At 63.2% G+C, this 18,852-nt stretch overlaps 5 protein-coding genes across 5 annotated transcripts; all 5 read left to right on the forward strand.

Moving 5' to 3' along the window:
• Nucleotides 1–642: 642 nt before the first annotated feature.
• LMJF_05_0180 (putative dihydrolipoamide branched chain transacylase) lies at nt 643–2,076 on the forward strand (the record flags this gene model as incomplete). Its single annotated transcript, XM_001687442.1, has 1 exon — nt 643–2,076. One exon carries the CDS (start codon nt 643–645, stop codon nt 2,074–2,076), a length of 1,434 nt encoding a protein of 477 aa, XP_001687494.1.
• Nucleotides 2,077–3,290: 1,214 nt separating this feature from the next.
• Nucleotides 3,291–4,385, forward strand: LMJF_05_0190 (conserved hypothetical protein; the record flags this gene model as incomplete). The annotated part of the gene is made up of 1 exon (XM_001687443.1): nt 3,291–4,385. One exon carries the CDS (start codon nt 3,291–3,293, stop codon nt 4,383–4,385), a length of 1,095 nt encoding a protein of 364 aa, XP_001687495.1.
• A 937-nt stretch (nt 4,386–5,322) lies between these two features.
• On the forward strand, nt 5,323–7,692 carry LMJF_05_0200 (conserved hypothetical protein; the record flags this gene model as incomplete). The annotated part of the gene is made up of 1 exon (XM_001687444.1): nt 5,323–7,692. The coding sequence occupies one exon, from the start codon at nt 5,323–5,325 to the stop codon at nt 7,690–7,692; it is 2,370 nt and encodes a 789-aa protein (XP_001687496.1).
• An 894-nt stretch (nt 7,693–8,586) lies between these two features.
• Nucleotides 8,587–13,062, forward strand: LMJF_05_0210 (conserved hypothetical protein; the record flags this gene model as incomplete). The annotated part of the gene is made up of 1 exon (XM_001687445.1): nt 8,587–13,062. The coding sequence occupies one exon, from the start codon at nt 8,587–8,589 to the stop codon at nt 13,060–13,062; it is 4,476 nt and encodes a 1,491-aa protein (XP_001687497.1).
• Nucleotides 13,063–14,649: 1,587 nt separating this feature from the next.
• Nucleotides 14,650–16,647, forward strand: LMJF_05_0220 (dual specificity phosphatase-like protein; the record flags this gene model as incomplete). The annotated part of the gene is made up of 1 exon (XM_001687446.1): nt 14,650–16,647. The coding sequence occupies one exon, from the start codon at nt 14,650–14,652 to the stop codon at nt 16,645–16,647; it is 1,998 nt and encodes a 665-aa protein (XP_001687498.1).
• Nucleotides 16,648–18,852: the final 2,205 nt, after the last annotated feature.

An 18,852-nucleotide genomic window follows, 5' to 3' on the forward strand; every position in this document is an offset into this window, starting at 1 on the left:
AGCCCACTCTTTCGCAATCTGTTCGCCACCGATACGCTGCGCCACACACGTCCCTGCACGCTCACCTTCGCATCTAAGCGCAGAGAGACACCGTCTGCCACAAGGTTACAAGACAGGTCGTTGAGAACGCGGTGGCTTTGGCGGCAAGCAGCCCTCTCTGCGTGCGCTCGTGTCTTCATCTGATAGCGCTCCCTCCCTCCCCCCTAACGGACAGCTTCGCGCCCCTCTCTGCTGTGTGCTGGCTATTCGTTCCTCTTTCTCTCTACTCACTTCCTTGTGTTCTCCTCTTGCCCACATTGGGCTACCCTCTCCCCATAATCACCACGCAGACCCTCCTCCCCCTCCCTTCTTCCCCCGCTTCGGATCACACACGCTGGGACTCCGTGCACCCTTCTCTTCCCCACCCGATCGTCTTCGTCTTCTTCGGGGTGAGGGACGCGCCTTCGTATCCCCCATTTTTCTCTCTCTCTCTCCCGTGTGTTTTCCCGGTGATTCCACTATCCGTGGATGCGCGCACATCTCTCTCGCTCGCCTTCCCTGTCCCTCCCACCCTGCTTCTTGACATCTTGCGATTGATCGCCTCGTCGTCGTCCCTGCGTGTGCGTTGCTCAAAGTCCGCAGGTCATCGCTTCGGCCAGCGTCATGCGTTCTGCGAGGTGCATGGTGCGCCGCTGCATCGGCGCGGCTGCCGGTGCCGCCACTGTCGCCCACGCGTCTGGCTGGCCCTACACGGCGTCGCGGCGGCACTTGTTTGCGACGACGTGCGCCCCGCTCGGCCGCTGTATCCCGTACAGGCTGGCCGACATCGGCGAGGGGATAACGGAGGTGCAGGTGCTGGGTGTCTGCGTGAAGGCCGGCGACACCATCAACGAGTTCGACCCCATCTGCGAGGTGCAAAGTGACAAGGCCACCGTCGACATCACGTCCCGCTACACGGGCGTTGTGAAGGCGGTGTACCTGCAGCCTGGCGCAACCGCGAAGGTGGGCTCGGTCATGCTCGACATCGTGCCAGAGGGTGCCGACGACGCGCCAGAGGCCGCCTCGCCGTCTCGCAGTGCGCCGCCGCCGTCGTCGGCGCCGGATTCTGCTCCGCAGGCAACCTACTCCGCCTCAAAGCCATCATCGGACGCCTCGGCGGGTAAGGTGCTGGCGACACCGGCAACGCGGTACCTGGCGCGGGAACACAAGCTGGACCTCGCACATGTGCCGGCCACCGGCAAGGGCGGGCGAGTAACAAAGGAGGACGTGCTTCAATTCATGGATGCGGGTATGTCTGCCGCAGCGGCGCCATCGCCCCCATCTACGGCGTCGTCTGCCGCCACTGCGCCACCTGGCACCGTCGTGTCTGGACTTCAGACGGAGGCGGGTGACACCGTCATGCCCATCACCGGCGTGCGCCGCGGCATGGTCAAGACGATGAGCCAGGCTGCGTCGATCCCCACCTTCACCTTCAGCGAGGAGTGCGAGCTCACCCGGCTCATGGAGGTGCGCGGGTCGCTGAAGGATGTGGTAAAGGAACGCAGCAAAGGCAAGGCAAAGCTGTCCTTCATGCCTTTCTTTCTCAAGGCGGCGTCCATCGCACTGCAGCACCACCCGGACATCAACGCTCACTGCCCGGTGGACTGCTCGGCGTTGGTGCGCAAGGCGGCACACAACATCGGCTTCGCTATGGACACGCCAAACGGGCTCATCGTGCCGGTTGTTAAACATGTGGAGCGCAAGTCAATCCTCGACATCGCCAACGACATGCAGGTTCTCATTGAGCGCGGTAAGAGCAACAAGCTGACGACACAGGACATGACAGGCGGCACCTTCACGCTGAGCAACATTGGCGTGATTGGGGCAACCGTGACAACGCCCGTGCTGCTCCCGCCTCAGGTCGCCATCGGGGCCATTGGCCGCCTACAGAAGTTGCCGCGCTTCGACGCGAACGGCAGCTTGTACGCTGCGAATCTCATCTGCGTTTCCTTCACAGCCGACCATCGCGTGATCGACGGCGCGAGTATGGTTCGATTCGCGAACACCTACAAGCAGCTGCTGGAGCATCCCGAGAACATGCTGGTGGATCTGCGGTAATCTGGTCAACGGAGAGGGATAGAGGGAGGCTGGAGGACAGACGGAGGAAGGTGGAGTGTATGTGTGTGTGTGTGTGTTCGGGTGCTGCCTCTATGCATATCCAATGCGCAGCGCAGACACCGCGGAGGTCGCCCCTCCTCCGGCCTCGCTCTCTTGCCGCCCCCTTCCCCCCCCCCTCTCTCTCTTCTCACCCGCGCTTCTGCATGGGCCTGTCGCCGCGGCGTGGGTGTCTCTCGGTGCATGCGTCGACCCCGCGTACAAGCTCGCTGTTAGACACGGATGTAACACTGCCTAGCTCTCCTCCACGTCTTCCGCCGCCCACCCTCCCCTCGTGTTTGTGCTTCCTTCTTCGCAATGTACGTCTGAGTCTGTCTCTCTCTATCTCTCGAGCACGCGCTTGTTCTGTGAGCGATGAGAAAAGAGGGACGCCGGCGTGGAGGTGGCGAATGGTCGAGGGAGGCTGGAAGACGACGAGAGAATGGGGTGTTGCTGTCGTTGATGTACATGTGAGTGCACCACCGATGTGCAGTGCAGCTGCACTGTGAGCAGGATAGGTGAAAACGAACGAAAACGAAAGTTTAAAGTGACCGCAGAGAAACAGAGCACGCACGCACACACACACACACACACACACACACTTGTGGCGGCCCGTTGGAGTGCAATGGCCCACGACAGAAAAGAGCGGCCGACACGCCGGTGGTGGTAAAGGAATCAACGGAAGGCAATCCGCTGGCTGCGAGCGGGGGTTGAGAGCCTGGTTGGTGGTCTGCCGAGGACGCTATGGGGAGCCCGGGGATGACAATGCTCGCGGACACACTTGTGGCAGCAACCAACACACATCCACGCTTACGGTGATCTTGCCCATCACGCGAAACCCCGCGCTCTCCCTCCCACTCGTGCGGTGCTCAGTCCTCCACGCACTTCCCGCATCCATCGCCGGCCCGGGCGTCTCTAACTTCTCCCTTCTCTTCTCTCTTCTACTGTACCTCGTCGTCTTCGTCGGCGCAACATGCCCCTCTCCTACACACGCACTTCACTAGTGGCGTGCAAGTGTCGTACGAGGTCAACGACGCCAAACACGTGTGGGCACCTGAAACAGCCACACCTGCACGTACAACATACACAGGCACAGAGTCCCTCTTGCCTCCCGCCTCCTATCTTCTGCTCGCCCGCTGTTCACGGTTTCGGAGAGAGAAGGTGTCGACGCAGCAGCAATGGAGGCCGGCGGGGATGATCTCTTCGTCATCAATGACGTCGAGGCAGATCAGATGGAAGAGGTGCGGGATGCACGGCCGGTAGAGCAGGCGCAGGAGACGGAGGCTGACGTCATGGAGAGCGTCAAGGGTCTCGTGCCGCTGTGCGTGCAGCACGCGCAGGGCCCGCAGCTCAGCAGTGCCACGTTCGGCTACGACATCGCGCTGATGGCGAAGCGGCCGTGGGCCGAGCCTGGCGCGAAGCTGAGCGACTACTTCAACTATGGCTTCAACGAACAGAGCTGGCGCGTGTACTGTGCTATGCAGGAGAAGGGCGAAGAGTCACTGCTGGCCAACGCCACAGCAGTGTTGCAGAAGTTGGAGCTGGCGGCTCGCCCAGGCGCTGGTGCGGCGGCGGAGGAGGCAGGAGCTGGTGGCCATCTCGCGCATGACGAGCCGCCCATGATGATGGTTGGTGGCATTATGGACGGTTATAGTGACGGTGGACCTTACGGCGGCGGTCACGGCATGTACGGCGGCCAGGAGGGCCCAGGACGAGGTGGCGGCTACGGGCGGCCCTACCAGCCTCGCGAGTTCCACCCGCACGGCGGCGGCGGCGGCTTCGAGCGGCTTCACAACGCCAACTACAAAACGCGACTGTGCAAGGGCTTTGCCGAAGGGCACTGCAACCGCGGCAATCAGTGCAATTTCGCCCACGGAGTCGGTGAGCTGCGGCAGCCTGGCGGAGGAGAGCCCATACCGCCGCCGCCGCAGCAGCAGCAGCATATGCCTCAGCAGCTCCCGCCAGCGGGATTGGCTGCCGGCGGCTCCGCACCACCTCCGATGGCACAAGTATACGGAGACCACCGGCCAGGCTTCAATAACTACTACACGCCTCCGCCCCCGCAGGTGATGACAGGTGGCGCACCGCCGCAATCCCCGGAACGTGTGAATTACCTCATGCCGTCTTTCCAGGGGGGTGCCAGCATGCCACCCATGATGGGGGGGTCCGCTATGCCCATGCAGGACAGCAGCGACGGCACTGGCAGCGGGTTCCGGCAGCCACCGAAGCGGCCGCGTCAGGACGGCGGCGGCGTCTACGAGCCGCAGTATTGAGAAGGGATCCAAGAGAGGTGTCCAGGCCGTGCGCGAGCGCGCTCTCGCGGTTCGAAGGGGTGCTTACGCGTCTGTTAGCGTTGTGCGGGGGGGGGGGGGCGACTAAAGGCGGGGCGAGATGTGTTCGGGCACTCCCAGTCGTGGCGGATAGTGAGTAGACGGTGGTCAGTGAGTATGCGTGTGAGTGCGGTGCGTTACTGTCTGCGTGTAGGCGTACGTAAGTGCGTGAGTGAGCGGCGCGGCGCTCACTCTCAACACAAAGCGGAAATTGGCTGACTGCAGAAAGAGAGAGGGAGAGAGAGAGAGAGAGACGAAGCGTGGTGTGCCGCGGGCGAGCCGCCCCAGCGACCCCTGCGCGACACCAGCAATGATCTTGCCAGTAACTTTTCTCTCTCTCTGTGTGTGTGTGTGTGTGTGTGTGTGTGTGTGTGTGTGTGTGTGTGTGTGTGTGTGTCGGATCAGATCTCAGCGTGAGGGGGAAGTGCTGGCAAGGCGTGTGTGCGCGCAATACTCCCTCAGCAGAGCCCCCCCCCCCCTCTCGTGTTCTCCGTGAGGCTCGATTATGACGGAGGCGACGCGTCAGTGACTGCAGTTGCATATCGCGTGCGGCCAACTCTGTCTCCGGTCACAGGTAGCCATAACCGCTGGTGGCAAAACCACCACCACCCACCCCCGTCTCCCTCCCTCCGTTTTATAGTACACACGAGGACATGGTCACACACACACACACACACACACACACGCGTGTACAGGTATCCGTCCACTGTTGTGTCCGTGTTCCCCAATCTCTCTCTCTCTCTCTCTCATTTCTTCTCCCCGCTGTCGCCTTTTTCCTTTTGCGATTGCAGCGACAGTGCTGTACGCCGTCTCCGCCGCCTCCCTGCACTCGGTTGGCGATGCGACACGAATCGCATCAACGCACAGGATACCAACAGCGATGAGCTCGTCCCTCGGCAAGGCCCTCCGACGCTCGAAGCGCGCGACGGAGCGGAAGGGGCGGCGCAACTACCGTGATGCCTTGGAGAATGAGCGCAGCGCCGCCCTGGAGGCGGAGCTGCACCAGCAGGAGATCGGCCGCGCCAAGACCCAGCTCAAGTCCATCTGGGAGACGAACGACCTGGAGAACTTTCTATCCATCGCTGATGCGCGCGAGGAGGGCTACTTTGCTGAGCGCGACGTGCGCGTCGTCATTGGCAGCCGCGTGCACGTCGTGCAGCACGACAAGGTCGTCCCGCAGCAGATGCCGACAGACGAGGCTCACGTGGACTGGCTGAAGCTAAGCGAGTCGCTGACAATTCCGAAGCGACCGGAGTGGGACTGCAATATGTCCGCCGACGAGTTGCAGGCAGCGGAGAAGAAGGCCTTTGCCGACTGGCGCCGCTCTCTTGCGCAGATGGAGGAGGAGCACAAGGTGCTGTTGACGCCGTACGAGCGCAACCTCGAGGTGTGGCGGCAGCTGTGGCGCGTCGCGGAGCGTGCCGACGTCGTCTCGGTCATCCTAGACGCGCGCAATCCGCTCATGTTCCGCTGCTCCGACTTTGAAAAGTACGTGCGGAGCACCAAAAACAGCAAAGGGGAGCCGAAGAAGGTGGTGCTTCTGCTTAACAAGTCGGACCTGCTGACCGAGGCGCAGCGGCGGGCCTGGGCAGCCTACTTTCAGCATCGCGGTGACGACTTCTTCTTCTTCTCTGCCAAGCTACTGCAGCCCCTCACCACCGACGCCGCCGCCGCTGCTGCCGCCCCCTCGCACGCCGTGACCGGCAACGACGACGAGGATGAGCCGGAGGAGGACGGCGATGCCCCGCTTGACTCGGACGGCGTGCAGCTCACGGCGGCGCAGGAGAAGGCGGCGCTGGACAAGGTGATGAAGCACAGAAAGGAGAAGACACGGCACCAGAAGAAGGCGTTGCGGGCGCCGGTCGAGGTCAAGAATCCGTACGAGCTCTCCGCCAAGCGCGAGGCCCTGCAGAGGCAGGCGCACGCGCCGAAGGCGAAGGCGGAAAAGCCGCCCACCGAGGCGGAACTGGCACGTAACGCACGCACGGCTGCTGCGGCGGCATCGGCCGTGAAACGCGAGCCGTGGACCGTGCTCGATCCGGTGCAGCTGCTGGACCAGTTCGCCCTTCTCCGCGAGGAAGCTGGGGTGACAGAGATGAACACGCCGCTGATGGTCGGCCTTGTCGGCTACCCGAACGTGGGCAAGTCGTCCACCATCAACGCCATCCTCGGCTGCAAGAAAGTTGTGGTGAGTGCCACACCGGGCAAGACGAAGCACTTCCAGACGCTCATGATTCCCAACGAGCGCCGCGTGGCGCTCTGCGACTGCCCTGGGCTCGTCTTCCCCTCGTTCGCCACGACGAAGGCGCAGATGGTGTGTGACGGCATCCTCCCCGTTGACACGGCCACTGACACGTTGGAGGCGACGGCCACCATCTGCCGTCGCCTGCCTCGCCCGGTGTTGGAGGGGGAGCTCAACATATCACTACTGGCGGAGGACGACATAGACGAGAGCGACTCCCTCGCCGAGCGGCTGCTGAATGCGCTAGCACGCCGACGCGGCTACATGGCGTCGCACGACCGTCCCAACAAGGCACGTGCGGGCAAGGAGCTGCTGAAGCTGTACGTGGACGGGTACTTTGTGTACGTCGAGCCACCGCCTACCTACCGCCCCGACGCGGCGGCGCTGTCGCTGGACAGGTACATGGAGCAGCAGCACGCCTCCGCCTCACCCGCGGCCGCGTCGTCTGCCCGCGGCGGCGGGGCGGCGGCGGAGGAGCCTGATGAAGAGTGGGAAGACGACGACGACGCGACCGGGCACGAGCTGAACAGCGAGGAGGAAGATGCGTGGGCCGATTTCGACTCCGGCAACGACGACCGAGCGTTGAGTGAGTCGGGGGACGGCGACAACTACTCCGTCGACATGGACCTCGAGGACGCGGCGCCGCCCATGTTCTATATTCGGTCGCATGCGCTGCGCAGCACCTTCACCCGCTATGAGCTCTTCAACATGGAGGCGAACGAGGCCCGCATACGCGTGCTGAGGAAGGCGGAGCGGCGCCGCAAGAAGCGCACGAACCACCAGCTCGAGCCCGACACCTCCACATTTGTGAACCGCCAAGGTGAGGTGGAGCTGCGCATCGATGATGACGACGGCGTGCTGGAGCTGGTGACGCCGACCGGCGGACCGGTGCGGCCAGCGACGAAGGCAAAGCCAAAGTCGAAGCGCCAGCAGCGCCGCGAGCTGAAGCAGATGGGCGTAGGTCCGTCGAACCGCTACGGGCAGCGTAAAGGCATCGTGGAGTACTGACCACCGGCGCCTTCGCTCTGTCTCGCAGCGGGGGGGTCTTTCGTGTGTGTCTCTGGTGCAGTTGTGTGTGTGTGTGTGTGTGTGCGTGTGATGCGGCTAACATGCCCTCCTTCTGTGTCCCCTGTGCGTGTGTGCGCGCGCACACGGGTGCGCTACCTGTAAAGGGCGTTAAGGAGCTAAACCGGAAGCGAAACTGATAGGAGTGACACGGAACGCGTTGCCCACAAGCGCATGCGTGTGTCGCGCATCCACTTGATCTGAGAGAGCGACCGCCTTGGTGAAAGGCAGGTAGAGTGGAGGCGTGCCTGTACCATGGGCTGCGGCGATCAGCAGTGCGGAGGTACCGAAAAGTGCGTCCGAGTGTGTTTGTTTGTTTGTGTGTGTGTGTGTGTGTGGCTGGGTGTCTACTGCCTAGCGCCCCATTGACAGCCACTCAATATTCCCCTCCCCCTCTCACCACCACCACCGCCACCTCTACCGCACACGCGCGCTCTCTTCGCGGCCGCCGATCCTTTTCGCTAGCGGTTTCTTGATGTGATCTCGTCTCGGGATCGTCACTGCGTGCGCGTCTCTCTCTCTCTCTGTGGATAGGTGTGGCTGCGCAGGTGCACCGACCCGTGTGTGCGAACACGCCTACAAACGTCGATATAGTTACATATACAGGCACTGCAGCGTTCCTCCCCTCAGCCTCACCCCTTCCCTCTCCTCAATACTCGTGGTAGTCGCGGCAGGCGCTGGTGGTGAAAAGAACAGCAGCATCAGCGAGGCTGAGGCGGTGCGACGGTGGATGGAACCGAGGTGGGGGAACGCTGGCGAAGTACGAAGCCCTCGCTACGCTGCATCGCTCCTGCAGCATACAAGGCAGCTCGCTCTTCTCTCTTTTTGCCCTTAGGCATGTACTTGCGGACGCCGCTTGTGCAGCGCGGTGTGCTGCGTTGCCACCCGCCTCGATGCCATCGACGAGCACCGGCTGTGACCACGTCAGCGCCGTTGTCGTCGTCAGGTAGCACCGATGGAGGAAGTGACTTTGCATGCTACATCGAGGCGGAGTTCACGGATACGCTCTTCGCGGCATCTTCGCCTACTGAGGCGGGCGCCGATTCAGTGGCGCAGCGAACCAACTCCTCCTTTTACCTTGTGCCTGCAGCTGCAGCAGCAGCAACAGCAGCACCGGCTGGTGCGCAGCGCCACTACCGACGGCGGCGCTCTCTCCACTGCGGGAGTGAGGTGTCGAGCCTGCCGCCCACTCACGCTATCTTGAACCACCTGAACAGCTCCCTGTGGCTACAGGTGCTGATTCGCCTGCATAGTCGCGGCACGCTTTCCGGCGAGGATTGTGCCGGTGCACTTCGGTACTTGCCAGCTCTCACGTACCGCCCGCTAATGCCGTGGTTGTGGAGCCCAGCGATCTTGTCGACGCCAGCGGAGGCAGCACAGCCGAGCAGCACAAGCCACCGCAGCGAGGCCAACCGAGGCAGCGAGGCGGGGAACGTTTCGGGTGCGCGGGACAGCGCGGAGGATGAGGTGGATCTGGGTACGGAGGTGCGCAGAAGCGTGTGTCTGCCCGCGCTGGCAATGAGCTGCCGGCCTGCAGCTCCACCAGCACCGCTTGCTACAGCGCCGCTCACGCTGTACACGGTCACAGACATCAGCACCGCTGCGCCGTCGCAGTGGACTGTCATTGCGACCTCTGTGGTGAAGTCGACGCTCGCGAATGCACCGCCACCCACTGTCAAGGATCTGCTGAAGGTGTGGCACGACCTCTTCTTTGCCCTCCGCTATCACGCGGTGTGGGTCAGTACCCCGGAGCAGCTGCGCGACAGCGCTCACCCGCAGCTGATGCGCCTGTTCGAGTGCTTCTACGCAGATGTCCGGCGTCACAGTCAACTTTCCAGCGCGAGTGAGGCTTGCTGTGTGGCACCACTCCTATCCTCTGAGGAGCTGCCGCTGCAGCAACGGCGCACCGATGTCATTACCGAGGTGGTGGTGCGAACGCTGACGCCGCCCATCCTGCTTCGAAAGCTCCGCAGCCTGTATCGCCCGCACCGCCACTCCGCAATGCTCTTCGCCGAGCTCTACGCCACGTGCGTTGAAGAAGAGGAGACGTTCGTCTGTCTCCGCCGCTTGCACGCACGCAGCCCCGGTGACATGCCCGCGCAAGAGGCAGCGCAGCCCGCTGCACGCACGCAGCAGCGGCAGCAGCTCACGACGACAGCCCTTTTAATGGATGTCGATCTCGCCGCCTCTTACGCGACGCTGCCGGGGCGCCGCTACAGCGGCCTCAGCGACGCAGGCGAACAATGGGCTGCTACGCTGCAGCACCTGCGGTTCCTGCTTCCTCGCGTGTATCTCCTCCAGGAGTGTCGGAGGGCTCAAGGGGCGCCACCCACGTCAAGCGGGAACGCTGCGGAAGAAGCGGTGTGGCAGCCGTGGCGGCAGGTCGCGTCTATCCTGATGAACGTGTGCGTATGGGTCAGCAACGACAACGCCGAGGCGGAGCGCTGCGGCGAAGCGCTGCGGTGCACCGTCGAGGTGCTGCGAAGCATGAACGCGGAATCTTCCACGCCGGGCCGTGGCGGTGCGCACAGGCTGCGCGCCCCTCCGACATCCCAGGACGTGGGCACCTTCATCTCTTGCCTTGTTGCGGCAGCCCGGGACAGCATGCGAACGAAGGCAGCTCAGCTGCAGTACGGCCCAACGGATGGCCTGTTGGGCGTGTACCTGCTCTCCGTGGCCGTCGCCGCCGTCATTCCAGCAAGCGCGCGCTCGCGCAAGTCAGTGGCTGATTGCCGGCAGACTGGTGACGCAGTACGCATACTGAGCACCGATGCGGATGAAGACGCCGCGGAGCTGCTGCATCGACTGCGTCTTCTCGTACATCCCTCGAAGTCGACGCCTCGCGAGGTGTGGGCTGCGCTGCGTCGCTCCCCGGCTGCTGGCGAAGCTGCCCGCCACGGCCTTGTCACGGTCGGGCATCATCTCTTCAACGAGTGCGTCATGCCACTAGTGAGCCAGCCAAAGGTCTTCTCGACCGCCCAGCGCCTCTATGGTCGCTTGCGCGAGTGGGCCACGGAGGTAGGCCGACCGCTGGGCCTGCACGGCGAGCCTGTCTCCGCGCTGTGGAAACTGCGGTGGCTGCAGCAGCACCTTACCACAGGTGGCGACAGCGGCACGGCCAGCACTCTTCTAGGTCGGCTCACGTCCGGTCGCGCGCAAGCGGGCAGCGATCGCGTTGCAGCTCACGACACAACAACGCTGCCGAGCCCTTTGTGGTGGCGCTGCGGGTGCGGATTCGAGAACGAAAGCATCAGCACCGGTGTGCATCATGGCAACGCTGTAAGCGTGGCGTGCGTGGCTTGTGTCCTGCGCACTCTAACACCGCTGAGCTGGGAGTGTCCGTCCTGCCACGCCGTCGCCAACAGCGGCGAATGCGTGCCGTACTGCCTGCGCTGTGGAGAGACCCATCCTCTGGCGGCAAAGCTTGGCATAGCTGTCAAGACACCCAACGTGACGGGTGCCCACACGTGTGGCGTGACGTTCTGCAAGGGATGTCCACACCTGAGAACAGTGGCGTTGTTGCAGCCGAGAGGGCTGCCCAAGAGCTCGCTGGTCTACACACCGACGCCACCGTCATTGCTGAATCCGCCGGAGGCCACCGAAGGCGTGGCACGCTGTTGCTGGGACTGCGGGCATGCGTGTGGCGACGCGCACGTGGCGCCTCTTTCGTCTCGATATGTGGCGCCGTCTGGGCACGGAAATGATGATGCTGCGCTGAATAGCCTCTCTGAGGATGGCGACTCACTCAAGGTGGGTGGCACGGGAGCCGTTGTCTACGTGTGCTCTGACTGCCACGCCATCTCCACAGGACCGCACAGCGCCGCGCTCCCCAAGATACCAAACGGGGCCCCAGCGACAGGGTCCAGCACGGCTTCCTGCAGCAGCTGTGGCACCAGGGAGCCTGGCTACTACACTGCTGCTTTCGCCTGGGCATGCGGCTGTGGCGCCTGCAATTCTGCACTGCACGCGTACTGCCATGCATGCTCACGGGCTGCACAGCAGCCCACTGTGACGTGCACGCACTGCAACCACGCGCAGTCCGTGAGGGGAGCCGCGGCGTGGGCCGGAAGCAGGGGTGCATGCGAGCGATGCCACCACCCACACCCTCGCGTCCTCGCTGCCGTTACTCAGCAGCGCCTCGTCCGCTGCCCTGCGTGTCAAGGCCATGTGCCGTCCACCAGCGTACAGTGCCCGCACTGCGCGTGCACCGCCGTGGCGGCGGTGGCTGCGCTGCTGCCAACGGAGGCGGACCAGCCTTGGCTCTGTCACCACTGTGGCATAACACACGCGGTCCGCGACACAGCGGGCGGCCAGCTACGCACTCCGGTGCACCTGACGGATCCCTCATCCTTGCATCTGCTGCTGCCACCGATCACACGTGCTGAGGACGGCTACTGCACGACGTGCGGTACGCGTCGTCTACCGGCGACCGCGTGGGAGCGCGGACGCCTCTGGGGGTGCAGTGAGTGCGGAGAGCCGTTCAACAGCGAGCTGGCGTGTCGGCGATGCGCTGCTCTCGCCCCTGGCGTCCCTGCCGGTCAGGTGTACGCGTGGCGCTGCGCAACGTGCGACGCGTATCACCCGAGCTGGGAGATGCAGTGCCGCGCTGCTGGCTGTGGGGGTCGAAGAGGCGCAGAAGATGTGTGTGCACGGTTTTGCTATTCACCGTGGACGTGTGCCGAGTGCGGCGAGGTCACGCTGTCCTCGCACGCCGTCACCTGCGCCACCTGCGGCGCGGAGACCCCGACGCCCCTGCGTGCCACCCCATGCACCTACAGGGACGCCTGCGGGACGACGGCGGCCGCAACGGCAGGTGCGCACGCGAAGTGGCACCGTGGGAGAGTGGAGGCGAATAGCAGCGCACGCGCACATGAGGAGCGCACGATGCCGAAGGCCCTCGCAGGCGCCGAAGGAGACGTGCGGGAGCCGTCTGCCGGCACCTGCACAGCTCTCTCCCCGTCACTCTCGCACACGCCATCCGCGCTGTCTTCAGCTCATGCGGCGACGGCCCCGGATTCGCGTCTAGCAGAGGTGGAGACGTTCCTGCTGCAGGCCGCTGCACACCCATCTCTGCCGTTGCTTACTGAACCGCTGGACACGGCGCTGATGGGAGCCGTGTCGTGTAAGTCGCTACGGCCGCACAGGAGCCGCGATGCCTCCGCACCAGCGAGTGAACCGGCAGGTGACTCAGCGAAATCGCTTACGGATCCGACACACCGCGACGGCGTTCGTGCTGGTGGTGCCGCAGGTACGTCGACGCTCGCCGTGGAGCCGTGGGAGGACGCGTACGCGGCGACCGTCATATCGTTCTAAGGCCGGTGGGAGAGCACGGCGACGCCGCGCTGTGAGAGAGGCGAGGGCTTGCGAATATATTGTCGGTGACCTGTGCACACCGTCGAAAGTGGCAAGCGGAGTTGGCACGAACGTGCTCGTGCGACCGCGTCTTTGCTTTCTTTCGCTGCTCTCTGCTTGTGTGTCTCCGGCCAGGCTGGCACACGACTGCGTGTGGCCATGCTTGCTGTTAACCATGCATCCCCGTCGAAGCAGTGTGCACGTGTACACTGCTTCGACGGGGGTGCGTAAGAGTATATGTGACGGTTTCTTACTTGAGCGTACAGTCCACGTATTAATGCGGTGACCACACTACCACCGACGCCGTCTCGCCCCAGCCTGCTCTCCCGGCACACACTCACACGCACCGCCCCCAGAGGTCGGATCGACTGAGACGAGTATGCCGGCTCGCTGAACGGCCTCCATGTCGAATCCTTCCTTCCTCCCTCTCCCGCCTCTCACGCACACTCGCTGGCGAAGAAAAGGCAGTCGTCGTCTCTCTCTCTCTCTCTCTCTCTCCACACTCCTACACGCATACACACACGCACACAGCTTCCCACCCGCTTCACAGTTCGCCCCCACCACCCCATACATGCATACGTGCGCATTCACTTGTGTGCGTGTGTATGCGTCCCGTCCCTTTTCTCAGACTCTCTCGCACCCCTCCTTCACTCCCTCCCTCGCACGCACGTACGTACAGTCCCTCTCCCTCCTTGGTGTTGTGTGTACGTCTGTGCGCCTGCTGTCGTATCCCCCGTGAGGCGCTTCGGTGGCGTGCACCTCACTTTCCCGTTCTTCTTTGGTTTCATCACCACTGGAAGCACAGTGTGTGCGCCGGCGCACACACTGTGCCGTCCTATCCACCCTTCCCTACCCTCTTGTAGTGCACGGACGGACCCGTCCCGATCGATGTCCTCGTCGTCCCCAGTGCAGCAGCCCGCCGAGCGGCCGCCACCGCTCCACTCCCCGCACTCGCCCTACAGCAAGAATCTGACCCCCGCGCTCGGGGGCAGCTATGATAACCACGAGGACACTTCTGCGCGTCTCTCGCAACCACCGTCGTCTCAGCCGCAAACTCCCCATCAGCCGCATCAGCAGGTAAAAGCTTGTGATGGTTACCGGCCGGATGCAGACGGTTCAGGAGGAGGGCAGTGGGGCCAAAACACCTCGCAGCTGTCGACGCCGTGCAACGCGATCCCATCCAGCCCTAACGTGAAGCCGAATGCGGGCTCTGCAGGACTGGCTACTCCGCCCTCAGTCGTCGCGAAGGACGTCCGCCTAGCCTGCCGGCAGTATCTAGAAGAAGCCTACACGCCGACATCCGCGTCGGAGGCAGGCGGCGAAAGCGGGCGGCCGCAGAAGAAAGAGTTGCGCCTGGAGGACTGCACGGCTAACTTCTCCAACTACCGCACCGTCTTCTCTCCGGCGTACGCGCTGTCCACGACCACGTCGGTGAGCCTCGACACGGGGTGCACGGATGGGCGTGAATTCAGCATTTTCTCCTTCGGCAGCAGCGTGCGTGATAACTTCGACGCACCAGCAACTTCGAGCTGTCGCCATGTAGTGCAGATGGCACCGAGCAGCACAGCGATCCCCGAAATCGCTGCGGCTCCGGGAGCCCCGCGTGGTGTTGGCGTGCCGGCGTCGCCGTCACGGGGCTCCCGCATGTCAAAATGCAAGCGGTTCCTGCAGAACCTAAACGGTCCGGCGTTCGACCTGAAAGCCGTCCAGGAGGCGCAGCACACTTTTCTCGAGGAGGAGTCGGTGTGCAACGCGGCCCAAGCCTACCCAATGAGCGACATTACCTCGCTCCTGGCGGTCGGCTCGTGGAAGGACGCCTCTAATCCGGAACTGCTCAAGGCGCACAACATCCGCTACGTCCTCAACGTTGCGAAGGAGCTGATCCCGACGGAGGAGGCGAAGCTGATTGCGCAGAACAACGATATTGTGTCAGAGTGGATCCCGATGAACGACTCGCACACACAGGATGTCTCTGAGTACCTGATCAAGGCATTTCGCTTCATCGAGCGCGCGCGCAGTGAGCACTCTCGTGTGCTGGTACACTGCCGCCGTGGTATCTCCCGCAGCGCCGCCATTATCGTAGCCTACCTCATGGCATCCGAGCACCGCAGCTACGAAAACGCCCTGAAGTTTGTCACGGAGCGGCGGAGCTGCGTTTCGCTCAATTTGGCGTTCCAGGAGCGTCTGTCCGAGTTTGTGCCCAGCAGCGAGTTCTTCCACGGCCCCCCGACACAGCAGCAGCAGCAGCAGCAGGAGCCCGGTGCTGCCTCTCCGCCCTCCGCCTCCTCTTCTGACTCCCTGCTGCCCACGCTTGCTGGCGTCGCACCGCGCACGGACAGCGGCCACGCCAACCACTCTAGTCAGCCGCAGCCCCTGCAGGAGGCAGACCACCCTCTGCTGCTTCTGCCTGAGTGCCGTAGCGTGACGAGCAGCACCGGCAGCAGCCGCGCCAGCAGCAGCAAGCGCACCGCGCCGTCGCAAAGCCTCGGGCCGCGAACGGCGGCCAAACAGGCGAGCGTGTTGTGCTCAGCGACCTCCACTGCAACGCCGGCATCGACGAGAGTCACCTCTGGCAAGTCCGGCAAGTCGACGTCGCTCGAGAAGACGCTCAGATTGCATGCGCTACCGAGGCAGCAGCAGAGCCGCCGTGGCAGCGCCGCACCGCAAGCGCTTGCTTTTACTAGCACAACTCGATTGTCGGCCCGGTCGACCGCTACAGCTGTCGCGCCGGGCATCCAGAGCGCCGAGGGCGAGGTGATAGCGACGCCTGCGCCGGAGAGCGTCGGCAGCCGTGACGATGGCGATGACGAAGTAGAGGAACCCTGTTCACCGCTGGGCCTTCACGGCCGCCGTGCCCTTGCGCGGCTCAACTGTGCGCAGGCAAGCAGCAGCTCGGCATCTGCCGGGCCGCGGAAGCAGCTGCCGCGCACTTGTTCAGAGGAAGAGGAGGTGCTCACCACTGCCATGGCGATGACGGCCACCGTCACGACTACGCTCATGCATGTCAACAAGTGTGGCCCCGATGAGATGCCCGCGGCAGCGAACGAAGAAGTCGGCGATGGCGAGGTTCGATGCAGCAGTAGCAGCCCCAACACGAGTGAAAGCCACTTACATCTCCACCACAGCCCTCGCGCGCCAACGCAGCGCGGCAGCGCCTTCGACGTCTCGGACGGCGAGGCCGACGACAGCGGCTCCATCGCCGGCACTGGCACCCCGCTGTCTTTGCAGAAGAAAAGTCAGCGGAACCCGCGCGTCCGCAAGGCAGTTTCCGCCAACTCGACCGGCGCACCGGCGTCGGAAAATGAGGGCAACAGCAGCGAGGGCAGGCAGGAGCACGCGGCAGGCGAGCGCAACCGCAGCCCTACCGCTACCGGGGGTGGCGATTCGACGGGTACGGCAGTCGCCATGGACGGCCTTCCGGCCACGCGTTACGGCACTCAGAGTGCATTCAACGAAGAAGGAGTGGCATCACAGTCACCGACGGCGGTGCACCCATCCTCTGTCGTGGCCGGGGTCACATCCCGTGCGTCAAGTCTTAGCGGCTGAAGGCGTGTGGTGACGGTCGACAGCGCCAACGCAAACGTGGACACGAGGACGGCAACAACACCGTCAGACGGCTGCTCGAGGGAGCGTCAAGGCGGATGAAGAGGCGCGCTGGCCCCTTTCCATAGAGCTTCACAGCGGATTTGGGGAGGGGGAAGGGCGAAGAGGAGAGATGGACGGGTGCGCGACACATGAAGAGGGGCGGTGTTGACACCGATATTTTGATTCTGCGGAAGGCCTCTCTTATCGAGGTTCTTCATGGGTGTCGACCTTTCAGCTCTGCCCCCTCTCTTCCTTGTGCTGGTGTGTGCACGTGTCGTCATCAAGTGCGCACAGCATCTCTTATCATTCCTGCGAGCCCCTCCAACCCTACCCCCTTGCCATACCCTCCCCTTATCTGGCCTTCAGTCACGTCAGCTCTGCTGCCCTCCCTCTCCTCAGACGCGCATCCGCCCATGGCTCACGGGAGGTCCTTGCTTATTTCTTTCTCTGCCGCACGGGGGCCACGCTTGTAGTATCGCGAGCGTGGGTGTCGGTGGGCTGGACTCGTGTTCCCCCACCACCACCACCACCACCACACCTCCCCCCATCCTCCTTACTGCCAACAGCTCCATCATGTTTTGGTTTTCCCTTGCTGCCGCCCTCTTTCCGTTGCTTGCCTGCTTGCCGAATGCGGTGGAGGAGGATGTAGGAGGGCGCGGGTGCACGGGCAATGAGAAGCGGCCTTCTTGCTTGGCCATGCGCCCCCTTTTCTTCACGTGTGTGCTCATGGCCCTTCTCACCTGTTTCGTAGTTCTGCGATCCACCCCGCCATCCCCTCTGCCACGTTCGGCTGCTCCTGAACTCGCTTTCCCTACCCCTTGCTGTCCATCTACGTCGCTGCTACCGTTCTTGCTGTTGTTTGTTGGCAGTGAAGCGCACATCATCGTTGCCATAGGCTGGACAACGTGGTGGTGCATCGACGTGTGTCGTAATGGTCAAGTCCCCCCCCCCACCACCCGGGCATGCCGCCGAGGGAGTGGACGCTACATGGCGGCCTCTTCTTTCTGCTGCTTGTTCCTGTGCGCTGCAGGGGTGGAGGGAAGTGGAGACTTCATGCGGAAGAATAACACACCGAGAGAGATGATGATGATGGTGTTGTGTGCAGTCGTGGCTAGCATGCATGCATTGCGCGTGTGCACCTGCCTAAGGGACGGGGGCCTCTGCTCCCTCCCCTCCTCTCTCTCTCGCTGCTGTTATGTTACTTGAGCTGCTTTGCGTGCCCCCACCCCCCTTTTCATGCCCAGTACGCGGGGGACTGCAGCACCGACCGCAGCGGTAACGAGTGGGGTAGCGAGGAGGGACGCCAAAAGAGGCCGTGGCAGGAGTGGGCGGGTGCTTCGTATGCGGGCCGTTAGACTAGACACACGAAGCATGCGCACCGACGGGCGCACGCACGCAGCAGCAACGGCAGGATGAAAGAAGGAATCGCAGACAACTACCCATTGTCCTTTTCCCTTACCGACGTACACTCTCTCGCACTCCGCCAGCGCCCTCCTTTCCTCCTCTGCTTCTCCACGGAAAGTCTGTCTGGGGTCCATTGCGCCGCACGCACACGACGAAGGGACGAGGCGGGGGAAAGGACAAGCGGAACCCGTGAGACGCATGGCTGGAGTTCATGGTAGACGCTTCACTCTAAGGCGACCCGGATGTAGCCGTCGGTGCCGCAGAGGCCAGCAGCGTTGTGGTTGTAAATGCGTCTCGTTGTTGCCTTGTTTGTGGTCGAATGAACCCGTCACAAACAGAAGCCCCTTTCCCATGACCCACCTCCTCCTCCTCCTGCCCTGCGCCGTGTGCGGTCATCACCACCTCCACTACTGTGATGTGGGGCACCGCTTCGCAGCTCTCTCTCTCTCTCTCGCACGCGCGCCTGGGCGCACCCATCATTTCCATTTTTTCCATCCGTGGTTTCGTTGCCCTCCCCCTCCCTCTCCCGTTCTATCCTCCTCGCCGTGTTGCTCTCCAGTCGCTGTGTGTTTTGTGTGTGTGTGTGCGTTGTGTGTAGAGGCGATTGGGTGGGTGGGTAGGTGGGAAGTTGATGAGTACGTCGATTCTTTCTCTTCTGTCAGTGTAACAGCCGCCGCTATGGGTCTCGTTGTTGCTTTCGGTTGAGAGCAGAGGGAGCAGAGAGCGAAGGACGAGAAGGGGGTTGCAGGACGATTGCCACGG

Source organism: Leishmania major, chromosome 5, assembly GCF_000002725.2.
Source record: "Leishmania major strain Friedlin complete genome, chromosome 5".
Classification (NCBI taxonomy): domain Eukaryota; phylum Euglenozoa; class Kinetoplastea; order Trypanosomatida; family Trypanosomatidae; genus Leishmania; species Leishmania major.